At 41.6% G+C, this 17042-nt stretch overlaps 1 protein-coding gene across 4 annotated transcripts; it reads right to left on the bottom strand.

Annotated features, from left to right (window-relative positions):
• Positions 1–256: 256 nt before the first annotated feature.
• UBXN2A (UBX domain protein 2A) lies at positions 257–16681 on the bottom strand. Of its 4 annotated transcripts, none has more exons than XM_010707987.2 (7): positions 16484–16681; positions 13981–14033; positions 12441–12576; positions 10761–10870; positions 9112–9252; positions 3607–3771; positions 257–1723 (listed from the first exon to the last, which is right to left on the bottom strand). In XM_010707987.2, the coding sequence occupies exons 1-7, from the start codon at positions 16655–16657 to the stop codon at positions 1420–1422; spliced, it is 1083 nt and encodes a 360-aa protein (XP_010706289.1). In that variant the 5' UTR covers positions 16658–16681; the 3' UTR covers positions 257–1419. The 4 variants fall into 4 exon arrangements, with proteins under 4 accessions (XP_010706289.1, XP_010706291.1, XP_010706290.1 ...); XM_010707989.3 differs by lacking the exon at positions 16484–16681 and adding an exon at positions 16171–16334; XM_010707988.2 differs by lacking the exon at positions 16484–16681 and adding an exon at positions 15682–15705.
• Positions 16682–17042: the final 361 nt, after the last annotated feature.

Below are 17042 nucleotides of genomic sequence, written 5' to 3'. Positions count from 1 at the left end.
CCTCTGGTTGGATCAGATAGATTCTCTGAGGTCCCTGCCAATCTCAGCCATCCTGTGACTCTGAGAAAGATTCTGGAACAAAATTAACAGTTTTATGTTCCTGTAAATGAAATAAGTGCATCCTTAGCATGAAGTAACAGGACTTTTAGAAAGAATTAAAGTCATTTCAATTAAATAATTTTCTATTTAGAAGAAGAACAGAGAAGCCCAAAATTACCTTTAACCATGCAAAAGAAGTTCAACTCTGACAACCACCCATTTGTGTAGGTAGCACAAACAAGTCAGCATTTATTGAAGGCCCCAAGAAAGTCTTTATCGAGAGACTCTAGGTCCATACACAAACCCATATGTGATTTAACACAATCATACAAAATATATATATTTAGTCCTTAGTGCTCTCCTTTAGCAAAACCTGGGATGGTTGGGTACAAATCTTATGCCAAAAATACAAGGACCAAAAAAAAAAAAAAAAAGAATTTGGATGGAAAGGGGGTGAAGGGGTGGAGAAGCCACCTCAGTTTTCAAATATGGATTTTACATATCTTTGAAGTTAGTCTACATGCAGTTGACATCTCATCAGATGGCTAGCTCAGGACAGAGACAGATATGCAGTATAAAAACAACTGTGTCTCTCTAAGCCACTACAGCCACGTGGCAAACTACAGAAAAATGAAGTTTCTCTGTGACAAGGGTAAAAGATCTCTATCCTAGTGAGCCAGGTAGTTTAACGTCACCCTGTCTGTAAGATATCTGTAGCAGAACACATGAGACAGAAAACACTTCAACCATTAGGAATAACAATTCCTTCAGAGCTTACTTTGAGGCACTTCATATCCAGTATGCACCAGGCTACCTAATTTCAATCTTCTCACACATGCACCTACCATCATGTGAAGACTTAATTGGACATTCACACTGCAGATCTTGTGATGAAGTTAAATACTAATGATACTTACACTGATTTTCAAAATACTTAGAGGAGTTCAAATGTGAACTTCCCTGCAGCATCTATTGCCTTTTACTAAAACAAAAAGGGAAACTGGAGCAACTTACATTGAAGTATAAATTAAATCAACCAGTTCAGTTTCTCTTTAGTCCAAAGTGCAAAAATAAATATTGTTTTTCCCTAAAATGTGTTACCAGTAGTAATTAAGTCTCAGAGTACCATTCCACCTAAGTATACTCATTAAAGAACATGCTAGCAAAGCCAAGGAATTCATAAGGATAATCCCTGTCATACAGTTACCTCTGCTGCATTATTCAGCCAGGCTCTAATCACCAAAATTAGTTGAAAATATGTTTGTTACAGCAGATTACAGCACAGCACACACTTGCTCTCTGAGATCACACTAGGTAAGAATGATAGTGCATCCAGATATTGCTGGTTACGTTTTGTCTAGTTCTGCCTGTGTGTAGCTTTCAGTCAGCTATAAACTGATTTGAACTTGTGCTTTTGATAGCATTTTTTTGCTCATTCCTGAGCCGTCCATTAGGTGTAGCAGCAGTTTTACAGTCATTGTCAGGAGCTTTCATCACTAAGAGTCTAAAAGGTTCAGTTGTTTTCCGAAGTCTCTGAACAACAACAGCATTTTGCAACTTTGCTTCCTGTAGTGTGAGCGTCTCATCTTGCAGTTCTCGAAAGGGCAGCGAAGTAGTCAGCATGAAGGGAACACCTCCCTCTGATCCTTGATACTTTGTTATGAAGTCTCTGACGTGGCTTATTCTGAGGAGAAAAAAAGAAGACTCGCATCAGAGTGCTCTAGCCCTAACGCAGAACACAAACACAACACAGAACCACCTCAGGAACAGAATGAGACATAACAGCTGACGGCACAGGAACGGAGAAATAGGTATCCTTAAGTGCCTGCTTCACTTGAGAGCAAGAAAAAAAAGGATTCAAATGCTTCACCATGGCTCATGGACAGTAGTCACACAAATCTGCTATTTCTTAACCAGTTGGTGGAGCTCTACTTGATGTTTCCATAGCCAAGAGCTAGAACAAGGAAGCCTTTAGTATATGGTACATGCAGAACCATAAAAGAAAAAGCAAAGTTTGCAAAGATTGCCTGGAAAACTAGTTAAATTAGGTCTTACAATAGCCTCTGTCTCCCAAAGTAGGAGCAGTACTAAATTCAAGATGCCTGCTAAGGTGCAAAGAATCTTTCAAGAGTAAGCAAGACACAGGCTTTTGCAGTAACAAGTAAGAACTAATGAATTTAATGAATAAATCCAGGTGACAGGATACAATTGTAGGACTAAATACAGTACTTGTTCTCTGATCCCAAGGATTTTTCCCCCTGTTGAAGTACAATTGTAAATAATACTCTTTATCACAAAGAAAAAGACTCCTTAATATACTTAAACCTGTTAAGCTTGGAATAACAAAGATAAAACCTTTATTTGGGAGCTTCTAATTAAAATAGCAATTGATCTTTCAGCAGTACATTGCAAAAACATTTTGCATCATACCTTAGGCTGCTAAGAGTAATAAGTTAGTACAAGTTAAACACCTGAGCTCTTCTTCTGACCGTTCATAATCTCAGAATGGTCAGGATAGGACTAAGACCTCTGCAGATCAACCAGTCCAACCCTCCAATAAAGCAGGTTCCCTACAGTGGGTAGCACAGGAAAGGATCCAGAGGGGGTTTTGAGTATCTCCAGAGAAGGAGACTCCAAAATCTCTCTGGGCAGCCTCTATTTACAGTTCATCTTGACAGCAGCCCGGCTTGTGTTAAAACCTATGATCACTTTAAACTGATTCAAAGAGAAACACAGGCAATGTAACCTTTGCATATGACAACATGACTGTGTTGTACTGTGACAGCAAATTACAAATTGGAGAAAGGTCCCTAGAGACAGCCGTTCTAAAATTTAATGTTAAGCCATTAATCCTACTTTCTCAAGGTTCCTTCATACATCTGCTGTGCTGACACCTTCTGACTTCATCCTCATTTGTAAGCCTCTTTGGGAACTGGAAATTGTAATAATTAAGAATTAAGCACACTAGATGCATTTTACTCCAACCATGTTGACAGGGCAGACGTGCAGGTGAATAAGCTCGCCTGCTTAACTTTGGCCCTCCCTGGATGTTTCTCTGGCTCAGTTCAAAGTCACATCCTCCTCTTCCTTTTACATGCTGGAAGAGATACAAGCGGATTTTCTGAAACTCAACATCTGTGCTGCTGTCTGCTCAACAACTAGCAGGTTTTCCTTTCTGAATAAGTGATTTGCTCCAGATGTAGTCATTCTGTAAGAGACTTGTCATCATAAAAGCCGCATAAATCCACTTAACCGTTTCTTCCAGCAGTGAACAATTCATACACCTTAACTTCCACTAAACTGAAAACCTCCAATGGATTTTGATTTACACTCAGTTACGAGCTGACTGGTAACATCAGCTCACCTTTCTCTCGCACTCCTCTCACTTGTTTGCTAAAAAATGATGAATTTTCTCGAAAAAACTTTCAAGAAGATACTCTAGATAGAGCCAAAGAGCAAAGCAACGTTAAGTGAACTGGAGAGGTAGATGAGTTACAGATATTGGACGTATTACACGTACAGCTGTAGCACAAATAATTCAGGTGCAAGCACAAATAACAGCATTACCTGTGTGAAACGTTGAATTTCTGAATTATCCTCTCCCCATCTGCTAACCAGATCTGGATGTTAGTGACAGGCTCCAAATCATTTAAGGGTACTACAGGAAGACGTCTTTTATCAGCAGCTCCTTGATGATCCTCTCTTTCTTTAGAGATTATCCTTGGAGTAGCACTGACAAAAAAAAAGAATACCCAAGTTGTGACTTCCCATAAGTTTGAACCTTTGTCCAGATCTCTTCTTCTGGAGCTCTCTGCCCTGTGTCAAAGAGCAAAAAAAGGTTATAGGATTTGATATAATTAAAAATAAAAAACCCAACAAAAACAAAAAAAAAAACAGAAAACTACACTAGTAATTCCACGTGGAGTCTTCAATGTGCTAAAGAATCTGCTTGTCTGCAGTAAGCATTTTACAAGACAGTAGGGAACTGACATGTCAAAGGATTAAAGCACACACAAGAGAGATTCTTTGTATTCTAATCACACAGGTGAAACTATAAGAGGCTTAAGTTTGAATTTGCATACTCAATGTTAATTTTCAGTGCAATGTGATTACAGTAATTCAATTTAACTGAAAGCTGTTAGCCTTGATTTAGACTCCAGCATCATTTCTTTCAGTTTAGAGACACTCTTTAGAGAAATTGATTTAGTGTGGAAACCCAGGCTTATGCATACACTTAGCTTTTGATTTGCAAAGCACTTTCAACAGCTCAGTGTACCATAAGGGTAAAGAAAGATCCATAAAATAGCTTGACAGAAGGCTTCAGTTCAAGTGTATGGTCTTTGGAAAAAAAATTACTGGCACAAATACTGGTTTTGAAACATCCAGAGCTTAGGTTTTTTTGCTTTCAGAAGCAAACTTGTTCAGTATGTTCTGTTTAAGTCATCACTAAGGCCTGATCCAATGGGCACATCCTCAGCACACGTAAATATGAGCAGATGTTTGCTTGCAAAACAATAGCAGTGATTTAAGGAGTTACCATTTCTTCTGAGCTCTGTAGTGGTTACTGACTACATGAGTGCTTCACACTGGTTTCAGACAAAGCTCACTCTGCACAAAAAAAAAGCAACAACCCAACCTATTGTTTCTTGAGGGAGAACTCACTAAACAAAAGAACAACAGTTCTTAACAACACTGCATCAGCTTTGCAGACAAACAGCATCCTTATGTTCTTGTATTGTGTTAGTTTAATCATAAAGCAGAAAAGCAACAGCTCATTTTTCATTAAAAACAAAGATATCTACTGATTTGACACATTCAAGCTAATAGTTTTCTCAATCTGAAGCATTTCAAGAATTCTTTACCACTCATGTCCAGGTAAGTGTTCTAACTCCCAGACTATCAGCCAGTAGAGGCACTTTTGACTTCTTCCACTGAAACTTGACCAAAAAAATAAAAAAAGAATTAAGCAATCTCATCCTCAAGTGATAAGAGATGCTCACTACAAATGAAGGCAATAAGCAGAAACCATCTGGGATGCAAGAAATAGGAAGTAATAGATTTCAAGATGTGCACCTGTAAAACATTCTGGTTGTAGTCCAAGTACAGGTGACTTACTATCACCCATGTGCCCCTATTGATGTACTTATCTTACACTCAGCTTCTCGCCACGCTCGATCTCAAAACACAATAAACCCCAGCTGCAGTCCAGATTTGGAAAAAAAACCCTTAAGCACCAGCAAGATAAAGTTAAACAATCTTGGCAAATGGAAGTAAAAACAAAAATAAAGTGTAAATCATACTTAAGTCCAGTAGTGATCAGCTTTCTCTGGCTGCTTGATAGTGCAGTCTAGCTCAGAGCTTACTGACGTGTAAGCAGCCACACGTGAGCCAGCTGTCTCCAGTACCGTGGATGCTGGAGAGCTAATTAACTGTGCAGCTCTGCCCAAGCTAAACCAGACACATTTTAGTCCCATCAGCTGCAGCTGTTGTTCACACAACCATCTATCTCACATATACACAAACTTTGATGCTGTTCTCAAACCACCTCTTTCCTCTTTCCACATCTCAGGACTCTGTAGTAGCATTGGAGATGATTCTTTAATAGCAAGCCTACGCAGAACTGAAGGCAACACATTAAACTAAGCTGCAGGAGAAAGTTAGAAGAACTCTACTCATCAATTTCCAAAGCATTTCTACACTTAAATTTGCTCCTGTAGAACTGACAGATAAAGCCATCTAGTGGTGGGATCTCTGACCGAAGCCACAAACCAAAAACGTAAGTCTCCTATTAGTCTGACATCAAACCACCATCATTTCTTTTAACAGCTCATTCCTTTTACATCTTCCCTTGATAATCTTACAAAGATTGAAGAGATACAGAAGTCTCCAGACAATTTTTCAAGTACTGGGCTTTTTCTCTTTAAGTATTGTGCTTACCCAGACTAATGGGAAGAATCTTGATGCACACCGTTTTACCCTAAGAATGTTATACAGCAAATCCATTTTGCTACAAGTGATTTCAGTTAACAGTACAGCTAAGGTCCTTCCTAAGGCTGTCTTTAAAATACCTTGTTAAACTTAACAGAGATTTTCAGCTGCAAATCTTGTTAAGAGTCAAGCTATTAAATGAACCTGAGTAAGGGTAAATAAACGTGAATATATCCATTAGTTATGCAGGTACCTAAGATATATTGGAAAAGCCTGTCTTTGTTTCTCCTGTCCAACATAAATGAAGAGGATCAAACTCATTTGGGTTGCATTAAAAATAAAGAACAAATGAAAACAGTTCTAGTTCCTCTGTTTTTCTTCCAAACAAGTTTTAATGAGGTGGTCAACAGACCAGCTTCTACTGAGACTCCAGAATGCAGCCTCTCATGTAATTCATTCACCCCGTGAGCATCAGCAGAAAAATCTACAGATATTATGATGAAGTTTAACTGATAAGCAGGTCATAAGCTAAGTAAACCATTCAGTCACTTGTCTCTCTCTTTTAATTAAGCACATGAACGCAACTGTGTAAAGGGAGTTCTACAACTTCAACCTTATGTTGTCCTTGTTTCAGCTGAGACAGAGTTAATTTTCTTCATAGCATCTGCTATGATGCTATGTTTTGGCTTTAGGAGAAAAACAATGTAGATAACACACCAATGTTTCATTTGTTGCTCATCAGTGGTTATGCAGGGCCAAGGACATTTCAGCTTCTCCTACTGTCCTGCCAAAGGGAGGTGAATGAGGGGACACAGGGAGCTGGTAAGGGACAGAACCAGGACAGCTGATCCAAGAGATCAAAGGGCCAAAGAGATCTTTTATATCAGATGGCATTATTTAAAAAACAATAAAACTGTAAGAAGTTGGCTGGGGGGAGGGAGGGCTACTGCTTCTCAGGGACTGGCTGCACATAAGCTGGTGGGTGGTGAGCAACTGCATTGTGCATCACTTGTTCTGTAAATGTACACATTTGTGATTACCACTGATACCATTTCTTTCTTCCTTTTCTGTATTAGCAAATAGAAGAAATTACAGGTTGAGATAAAAACTTTTTTTTCTTCCCGATTCTTTTCCCAACTCGCTGAGAGGGAGGGGTGGTGAACAAAAGACCATGTGGTTCCAAGCTGACTGCTGGGTTAAACCACAGCATATCCATCTCAGACAGTATTATTATTTCCCCAAAAAGCTCTTCTGTTCCAAGAGTAGCATTTGGATGCCACGGACATTTATTAACATCAGGAAGCGAGGACCAGTTTACAAAACACTCACGGCTCGTGTTTCCACCACCAGCAAAAAATATTTAGTAGCCTTGAAAGAAAACATTCTGATACCATAGCACTGAATAGACTAGCAACAGCAGGAGGGCGCATTCTATCCTGTTCGTACAGAACAAAATTGCTGAGCAAGTTGTGGGATGTCTCAGTGTGCAAAACCACTCAAGCGAAAGTCACAGAATAGCATGCTTCCAGAACCTAACGCGCCTACTGGGAAGCCAGATCATTACTTGCTGTAGGCATGACAGAGCACGACAAGCAACTGAACAACCTGCCACTTAGCCCTGCTTAGCAGCAGAAACCCAGCATGCTGAAGATCTTTCTGCTTCCGCTATCTACATGCCTACTGGTAAATGAAATACGATTCAGTTCTTGACCTTTGCTCAGGATTTCAGTGCTACCAGAAGCGAGACCTGAGGCATTTCTCATCCATCTCTCAAGGGAAGTTCTTCCCTATCGACCCTATCAACCCAAGCATACAGCAACTGAATGAACAGCCTGTGCTACTGAAACAGATGAAACCGATCAAAGATGCTTGCTTTCTCTAATGCATCCTGAAACCACTCACTCTTTGCCCCATCAGCCTTCTACTCTGTTACCCACCTTCTCCCCCAGCCTCAGCTCTTCCTCACCCAGCTGATGCTTTTCCTCAGCTTGAGCCTGAACAGCAAACCCTTTCCACTGCATCAGAACAAGCTGTTCACTTCAGGCTTCGGCACAGCCTACAGGTCACTAAGCAGATTCACCACTGAAGGTTTCCTGTAGGTTTCTGGTCACTGTGGCTCATTCCCAAGGCTGAAATCTTCTTTTTCATGCATGTAAATCTTACATGACAGAAATATGTGAAAGATGACTCAGCAGAAGTAAGCTAAAGTTGCAGAGATTTATACCTGGCTTGCCCCAAGGGATTTCCAAAATGCTGTGTGGTCATAAACCAAGTCCAGTTTTTGTGCTGGTTGACTCTATCCGCCCACACAGAATAAAGGAAAGAATGAGTGGGAAGTCAAACTGCAATGAACACATAGTTAAATGCTGAAGAACTTCAGCAGAATACAAAATAGTCTTTTTCAGCTCCAACACTTAAATTTCCCTTTTTTCATAGAAAGTACTGTACGTTAACTTTTAACAGCAAAGCTTTTTTATTAAATCACAGAATAGAAGAAACTGGGAACAGTTCTTTGAAAAAGTACTGTTCACATGGAAATTTTGAGAAAAAAAGTCATTAAACTCCTGGCTGTGTTAGCAGGACCCCAGCCTTGTAGGAGCTGACGATCCCCTACACAACATTCATTAGACACACCTAAATACTGAACTCAGATTTGGCCCCCGATAAAAGACCAATAAAAGAAAAATATTGATAAACTGGAGGGGTTTCATGGAGAGCCACAAAGATGTGCTTGGGCTGGAGCACCTGCCTTGGGAGGAGAGGATGGAGAAGGTGGGCTTGTTCAGCCTGTGGGAGAAACTGTATTTGGCAGCAACCTGCCAGTACCTACAGGAGGTTATCAGGCTCTACATGGAGGATATAAGTTGAAATATGGTAAATTCAGATTGGGTATAAGGAAAAATTTTCTCCCTCATGAGGTCAGGTCTCTGAACCAGGTTTCACAGCCTCCATCCTTGCACAGTTTCAAGGCCCAGTTGGATAAAGCCCTGGGGAATTTCATCTGTCCCCACACGTGAGCCTGTTTCACATGGAAGCCTGGATTAGAGAACTCCAGAGATAGCCTCCAATCTGAATTATATGATCCCTTACCATACGTATACTTTCCTTCAGCTAGTCAATCACAGATTACATCAAGTTACTCACCTTCCTAATCTGTAACCATGACCAGAAAAGGGATGAAATATTGGCTTTTTTGATGACAGATACAACTCCTCTTTTCTGTCTTCCACCTTCACATCTACCTCTTCCTTCTCAAATACTTTCTGTAGCTCAAAAGGCAGCTCCCTTAAGAAAAAAAATACATGAGAAAAAGAATTACTATACTGCTTCAGTATCCAAAACACATTAATGATTAATACCAGCTCTACGTTTACTCCTGTAAAGATCGTGCTTTTAAGTACATAATTTATTAATAATCATACTAACTGCATGATATGCAAATAACTCCAAGTTCTTGAGCTGCAAATTAAGTACAACTTGAACAATAAAACAAGACAATGTAATTCACTGAATGATACTGAAATTTACCTAGTAGTTAGCATACCAAAGTACAACATGCAGAGGGTTTAATATTACTGCAGCGATACATGGTAGGTTCAATTTTTTTGTAACTTCTGGGAATAAAACACGCACACAAAAAAAACCCAAAAAACAATGATCAACTTTTAACGAGAAAGACTGAGTTTAGAAACAATGTGTTTAATTACTGATAAACAGGAAACTCAGCTTTAAGAAATTAGATCACTAATAGCTACAGTCTTTAGTGCAGCAACATCAGTCAGCGATGCTTTATTTGCCTTAAGCACAACACGGGGCCTTTGTCTGGGTGGTGCTGAGTGCTAGCCTACCATCAGCAATTATGCAGGAACCATCTGGTAGTTACTTAGCATTTCCATGAGAAAACAGAGAAAAGGAGGTGGTAAACTTTTGACTTACACAAAGAGAGTAGAGGGCTCTCAACAATGCAGTCAACTGCTATTAGAACCAATGCAGGTGACACGCATAAGGTGAAATGTAAAATTAGTAGTTTTTGATGGGCTTGTAAAGCACAGAAGAGATGAAAAATAGTATGGTGTAATTAATTCACATACATGAAAATGAGTTACAAAATAATATTGCGCAAAATTATTTTCTCCCTTTTATTTGTATGGGATGAGGAAACAGACTACAAGTGAAAGGCTCAACTTACACTGGTTTCTATGTTCAATCTGCTATTTTAAAGTAAGACTGCATCAAACACTAGCAGAAATCATTCCAGCATGCTCAATTTCAGTACTTGGATAAAAGATCACTACATACACACCCAAGTGAGTGAAATAGTAAGTTTGTGCAAGGAAAGATGACTGCAATTGAAGGCTGACTGAAGCTTCCTGGTATTAAAATGCAGCAACTGCGCCCACCAAAGGCTTTTCATCAATAAAAGGAAAACAAAGACCAGCAAACCAGACATGCTTAACCACTTGCACACTGAGACTGTCAGCAGAAGTCCCATTTGAGCACCGGCTATTACTGGGCATGATGACTTCCTTTTTATTTCATTCGGTGTCTGCTGTGCCTCCTACCAACGCTCACTTTTATCTACTCCATCAGCAACTGTACGACTGCTTTCAGTTACAGTATGTGAAACTTGTGGATGTGACAAGTCATCGGCATGGCAGGAAATGACAGAGTCAGCAGACTGTGCTCCTGGAGTGAACACAGGGAGTGAAGCAATGCCAAAAATTTGGAGTATGAGCAAACTGCAATCCAAAGCATGTTAACTCAGGCAGATGAGGAACAAAAAACTCCCTCACCCTTTTTTAATGGAGTCCAAGAACTGCTGGTTTCCAACATCAGTGTAGCTTCTAAGTTCACCATCATTTACTGTAAACCCATTTTTCCAAAGTTTAATGATCACATCAACCTGCAGAGCAAGAACAATTTTCAATTTAACACTGATTTAAAACTAGCTTCATATAACCAATACTTATCACAAAACCTACAATTTTAAACCACTCAGTGCATGGACTAAAAACACTATGAGAAGACTCACTGTAGTGTGTTTTGACCCTGTCTTGACAGGTAGACTGACTGCAAGGGGGAAGTGAGATTTCTAAGCATCTAAGCATCAGAGTTAGTAGTAAACCTCACTCTAATCATTATTCTTTCTTTGGTCAAAAACTCTCCTCCTACTAAGCACTAAAAAAAAACAAACCTGGAAGAAACTAGTACTGCAAGGAACACTTTCAGAAGTCAGGGTTCAAGTATTGCTCCCCACACTCCTTTTCTCCCCTAGCCCAGGCAGGGATCTATAAATATAATTTCTAGGGGTGCTCTCCCCAGATCTCTCCCTAGCATTTTTGTTGAATGTGGCTTTTTCTTCAGACCCTCCCAATCACAGAATCATAGAATTGCTCAGGCTGAAAAAGATCTCAAAGATCATTGATTTTCAACCCCCTGCTATGTGCAGGGTCTCCAACCAGCAGACCAGGCCGCCCAGAGCCACAACCAGCCTGGCCTTGAATGCCTCCAGGGATGGGGCATCCACAGCCTCCTTGGGCAACCTGTTCCAGTGCCTCACCACCCTCTGGCGGAAAAACTTCCTCCTAACCTAACCTAAACCCCCCGTCTCAGTTTAAAACCATTCCCCCTTGTCCTATCACTATCCACTCTCGTAACACGCCGTTCCCCTCCTCGTTTATACGCTCCCTTCAAGTACTGGAAGGCCACGATGAGGTCTCCCCAGAGCCTTCTCTTCTCCAAGCTAAACAAACCCAGTTCCCTCAACTTTTCTTCATAGGAGAGGTGCTCCAGCCCTCTGATCATCTTAGTGCCCTCCTCTGGACCCGCTCTAACAGCTCCACGTCCTTCTTGTACTGAGGGCCCCAGGCCTGGACGCAATACTGCAGACGGGGCCTCACAAGAGCTGAATAAAGAGGGACAATCACTTCCCTCTCCCTGCTGGCCATCCCTTTTTTAATCAGCCCAGAACACAGCTGGCCCTGTGGGCTGCAAGCACACACTGCTGGCTCACATCCAGCTTCTCATCCAGCAATCTTCGGGAGCAACAGAAATACATAAAAAGGACAGAACCACTTACACATAAAGCCATGCTGAGCATCCCACTACCACCACAACTATATAAAAGAGAGTAAGTGAAAAAATCTGGATTATTTCTTCATAGAAAGGCTACAACTCTTAAAAAACTTCCCCTGAAATGGCAGTTGTCATTCCTTGCACTAATCAGAAGCTCACTCTCTCTAGCAATTAATGAGAAGTGCATGAGCTAAGTCCCAGAACAAGAGTTCTATAGTGGTTTTTGGCTGTCAGAAGCAGAATTATAGGTTTGGTTCAGCCAGACTGTTCCTACTGCTGTCTGACTTCCGCACGCATTTACCTACAGGCGTATTGGATAAGACTGCTGAACTTCTTACAGTTGTTTTCTGGTGTATTCCTGGAGTACTATTATGTTATTTTTTTCCATCAACACCTACCTGGTTCTTGACTGTAGTTGGAGACACGCATATGGCACCGATCTTCTGAGCTTCTTCAAAAAGGTCATTGACAAAATAGTCATGGTTTTGTTCTGTACCATTCAAAATCTGGTCATCAGTTCTTGACTTACACATCCTGCAGAACAAATGCATAAATAACAAAGATTGTCCAGACAGCACAGAAGACAACAAGCAGTTATCCTAGAAGTTCAGTACTAAAAGACGTGCTCCCCTGCATCAGCTTACTCGATTGTTAGAAAACATCAGGTCAGCTTTGTCTTGTGCCTTTTTCAGGTTCAGGAACCTGTAGCTGCTATTACTTGCACTTCAGAAGCACAAATGAAGAAGTGACAATAGAAAAGGCGAACTCATATATGAAAAAATTCTAAACATGGTATCAGAGCAAGGAATGCATCCACATCTCTAACTCAGACCACTGCACACCAACGAAAGATCTTTAAAGCACTGCCATGATACAGGCTACAGTGACTTCGGTTTTAAAAGCCACATACAGGAAAAACTGCCATACTATTTATTGTCTGTTCCCATCATCACCACAGATCCACTGTTCCTGTCCTTGGAAATACATGGAGAAACTGAAGAACAAGCGTTCATTTAACTTGAACACAATGAAGAGAAACAACAGAGGATTTTAATACCTTGGAGACGGCCAGAATAATAAAAAGAGATGCATCAGCCACTTCTTTTTATAGAACATTGTATACGTAACAGCTATTTCTCTGTAAGATTCTGACCAATCAAAATGCAGATATATGCAACGTGAATGAACGATTATCTTGCAGTTTAGATTCTTTGCATACTAAGAGGATTATGTGGGTTTTGGTAAACATTGCAGGAGTTATTTCAACTGGAGATTCAGAAGTCTATTTTAAGTAATTCAGGGGGAAAAAATGTAGCTCTTAAAAAAATCCAGTTTTATGTAAAACTCTGCAATAGGTTCAAGGAGAGCAATGCTTACTTGAACAGTAATGAGCTACATTTGCATTAGAAGGAATTACTGTTTGCAGAGCATCTATGCAACAGTAGGAATCCCTAAGGATTAAATGTATTTAAGTGAAGAAAAACTCAGTGACATTAAGAAAGACTTCAGAAGCATGCTGCACCATACTGTACCCACTTTCATTTTCTAAGAGAACGAAACAAACTTGGAACATTATTTGAGGCAACAACTACGTTTTATCTCACAAGCATATCTGGAAAACCAACACCTCCATACTAAATGTCAAAGTACACAGTGAGTTAGCAAACTGCAACCTTGTCTTTCTATTTTAAGTAAAATATTTATGCTACTTCTCGCATCTAGGAAACACTCTGGGTATGTGAGAAATCTTCAAGCAAAAATCTGTGTTTTTTTTTTTTCTTTTCTTTTTTTTTTTGAAACTTCAGTATATGTAGAACAGAGGGTACAGCAGAAAAGACTGAATTCTGAAATTTAAAAGAAAGTTTAAAAAGTCCTGTTAGGACAAAGAAACACTAATAGGAAGAAAAAAGAAAACAGCTAAGGGAGACGAGAACCTACCATTCTTCCTTCACAGTTTTGATATTGTCCATGTTTTCATCCTGATGCTTCTCCTAATCAGGAAAAGATGACAGTTAACAAAACAAAACCCACACAGACAACGGCACTCCTGCCTACTTCTGAAGCTGAAATGCTCTTTAAGTTTTTCCTGTGTAGGAAGCGAGTTTAACCAGAAAACTGAACCTTTCTGCTGCCCCCTATATCCCCCCCAGTCTCCAGATGCTTCTTTGTTTCCCCCACTTTTTAATTTGATGACATGTGAACCAAACATCGCTTTCAGACCTTTTAAACGAAAATTACTCTCACATAGAGAAATAAGTTTCACAGTAATCATGTGAATTGCAAATACACATCCACAGCCACGCCTGCTGAGGAAAAGGAGATCACATTCCTTCTCTCATCAGCATGACTTAAAATCCCCTGATTCTCAGCAATGCTATGAGGCAGTCACAGGAAAACTGCACTGCCACTGCAGGCACTCGGATGACCTTCACTTCAATAGAGCACATTGCCCAAAGGTGCAAGATTTGTCAGGCTCCTTTTCCTACCATACCTTAACTTATTAGTGCAGCACTCAAAGAACTGCATAATGTATATTATCGTTTCTAGTCTATCACCCAGATGGAAAGAAAATCCTGGATTCGGATGTACTAAATATACTACAGGATTAGTTTGCCAAGTCAGAGAACGCCATACCAATCTTCTGAGCTCTCTGAGGAGAAGTTACAGAGAGTCACAAAAAGCTGGAGACCCCCAAAACCACCCTAAAATTAAACATGCTTCCAGAAGGACATAAATTTTAAACAGCAACTGTTTAAATATTTCTGGACACAGGTTACACAGATCACGCTCTGCTCCTGGCAGGATTAGGACTAAGTCATCATATTGTGCACAGATATCAACATCAAGCTAAGCAGCAACAGCCCATGAGCTCCCAGGGAAAAAAAAAAAAAAAAAGATCACGTACAGCAAGACTGAAATAAATTTAAAATGCTCCAACCATCTAACTTAACAGAAGATAGAGATGTTAGGGGAAACAACATTCTCTGAAATGATTAAAAAAAAAAAACAAACACGTAAGCTTTCAGTTCAGTACTAATTCATGTTCTTCTGGGATGCTGATATTGATGTTCCTTCATCTCAAAACTCTGCAACACACTTTCTCTTGAAATGTAGGTAAGCCTTCAGAAAACACTCCTAACAAGCACAAAGATTCACTCTGTGTTACTATGAGGAAGTTCAGGCAGCCTTCAGAATATTTGCTTCTACTATGTCATAGGTCAGAAAACTACACTTAGAATACCTCTGACATGACATATAAGATGTGGTATAGCCTTTTTTTTTTTTCCCCTCACAGACAGAAAATTATAGTTGGCCAAGGCTGTGCTGGTACATTGCAACCTCGTGAGTGTATCTGATTGCTGCACTTGGAACTTTGCGCCTGCTCTGCAAAACAGGAACTTTCTGCAACCAACATAAGAAGAATGCTTAATATATTTACGTTCATCAGCTTCTCTCAAATTAACTTTTAACGCAACTAAGTAATTTTCTTGGATTAAATCTGTGTTTGCGTGTATCTTTTGCCCCCGAGCCACCTCTAAGTGCCTGCTTCTGTTGATTTCTCTGCGAGCTGTCAGCAGAGCTGCTGACACACGGCACAATGAGGGAGCTCAGATGATTTCTGAGGCCTCCAGCCCGTACCAGCAGCATTCAGAACCGCTCAGCTGTGAAAGTCGCTGCTCCCACTGAAGCTCCACAGCCTTTAGAAGGTGTTAGGTTGTAATGAGAAGAAATATACGTGCTAATGTATCACGGAAAGCACAATGCAGCTGTCGGTGGTCACGAGCAAGGAGCCATTTGGGCACAGCGACCAGATGAGCCCGCGGTGCTGCAGAGGAAGCAGCTCCCTCCTGCCAACTTCTGACAGACGTCACCCACAGCGCTGGGAGTTTCGTTACGGCTTTTGTGACAAACATATCGCAGAGCTGAGCTTCCAGCTGCGGAAATTAAACAAAATAAAGGGGAACGCGGGGCTGCCAGCCTCCCAGCGGCTCCCAGAGGAAAGCTCGCCGGCTAACTTCGGCAGAAGCAGAACTTCTCCAGCCGCAAGCTGAGCGCGCTCTGCCAGCGCAGCGCCCAGAAATGACGGACGCGGCTGAGCGCAACGCTCAGCGACGGGGAACAACTTACGGGAGAAAGACGGGCACGGAGGGAGAGCACGAAGCCGATAGGCTCAGGTAAACGCGGCTCCAAGATCTCCAGCCAGCCAGCAACGTGAGTCCGCGTATATCGAAAAGAAACGCGGAAAGCCTCCAGCAGCGCCTTCCCCTCCGCTGCCCCGAACCCCGACCCGTCCCAAGGGCAGCCCGCGCAGGGCTATATTTAGAGCCGATGAGGTCACCCCGCGCTGAGGCGGGGCGGCTAAGTTCAAGCACTGCTCGGAGCAGAGGGGTCGCCGGCTCGATAGGACCCGCTCTTCTCCCGGCTCACCGCACCAACTCACCCAGCCCCGCAGCGCAGCACCGCCCGCGGCCTCCGCTCCGCACCAACTCCTCGCTGTCCCGCGCTCCACTGCGCATGCGCGGCCAGAGGCGGCCCGGGCACCCACAACCGGGCCGGGCCGGGCGGGAAGGAGGACTGCGCCCCGCCCACAGGGAGGGCGGTGTTGGGGCGCCATGTTGGAAGGAGTGCGGGTGGAGTTCAGCTTACCTCGCCTCGTTCCTAATTCGCGTTAATTAATAGGAAATCCAGCGTGAGTGAAGTGCTTTCGATGATAATTCTAAAAGCAAATGTCACCCGGTGTTTTCTTCACGTGTTGTGCAGTCCCTTATGTGTAACAAATGATATTTTTCAAAGCTATGACTGAAATGAGATGCTTAACCTCTGAGGCACTGACACCTGACCCCTGGCAGCTGAGTTTATTCCACTTCGTGCTTCTGTACGTTACATCACACTGAGCCACTTGAAGGTAGTTGGCCTTCAGTTTGAGCTGGATGACATCTAACTGTGGCTCCTGCCTACGAATGTGCACGGGACAGCTGAGCATAGAGAGATCTGTACAG

This window comes from Meleagris gallopavo, chromosome 2 (assembly GCF_000146605.3).
Source record: "Meleagris gallopavo isolate NT-WF06-2002-E0010 breed Aviagen turkey brand Nicholas breeding stock chromosome 2, Turkey_5.1, whole genome shotgun sequence".
Taxonomy (NCBI): domain Eukaryota; kingdom Metazoa; phylum Chordata; class Aves; order Galliformes; family Phasianidae; genus Meleagris; species Meleagris gallopavo.
This window is presented reverse-complemented; position numbering and strand designations above follow the sequence as displayed.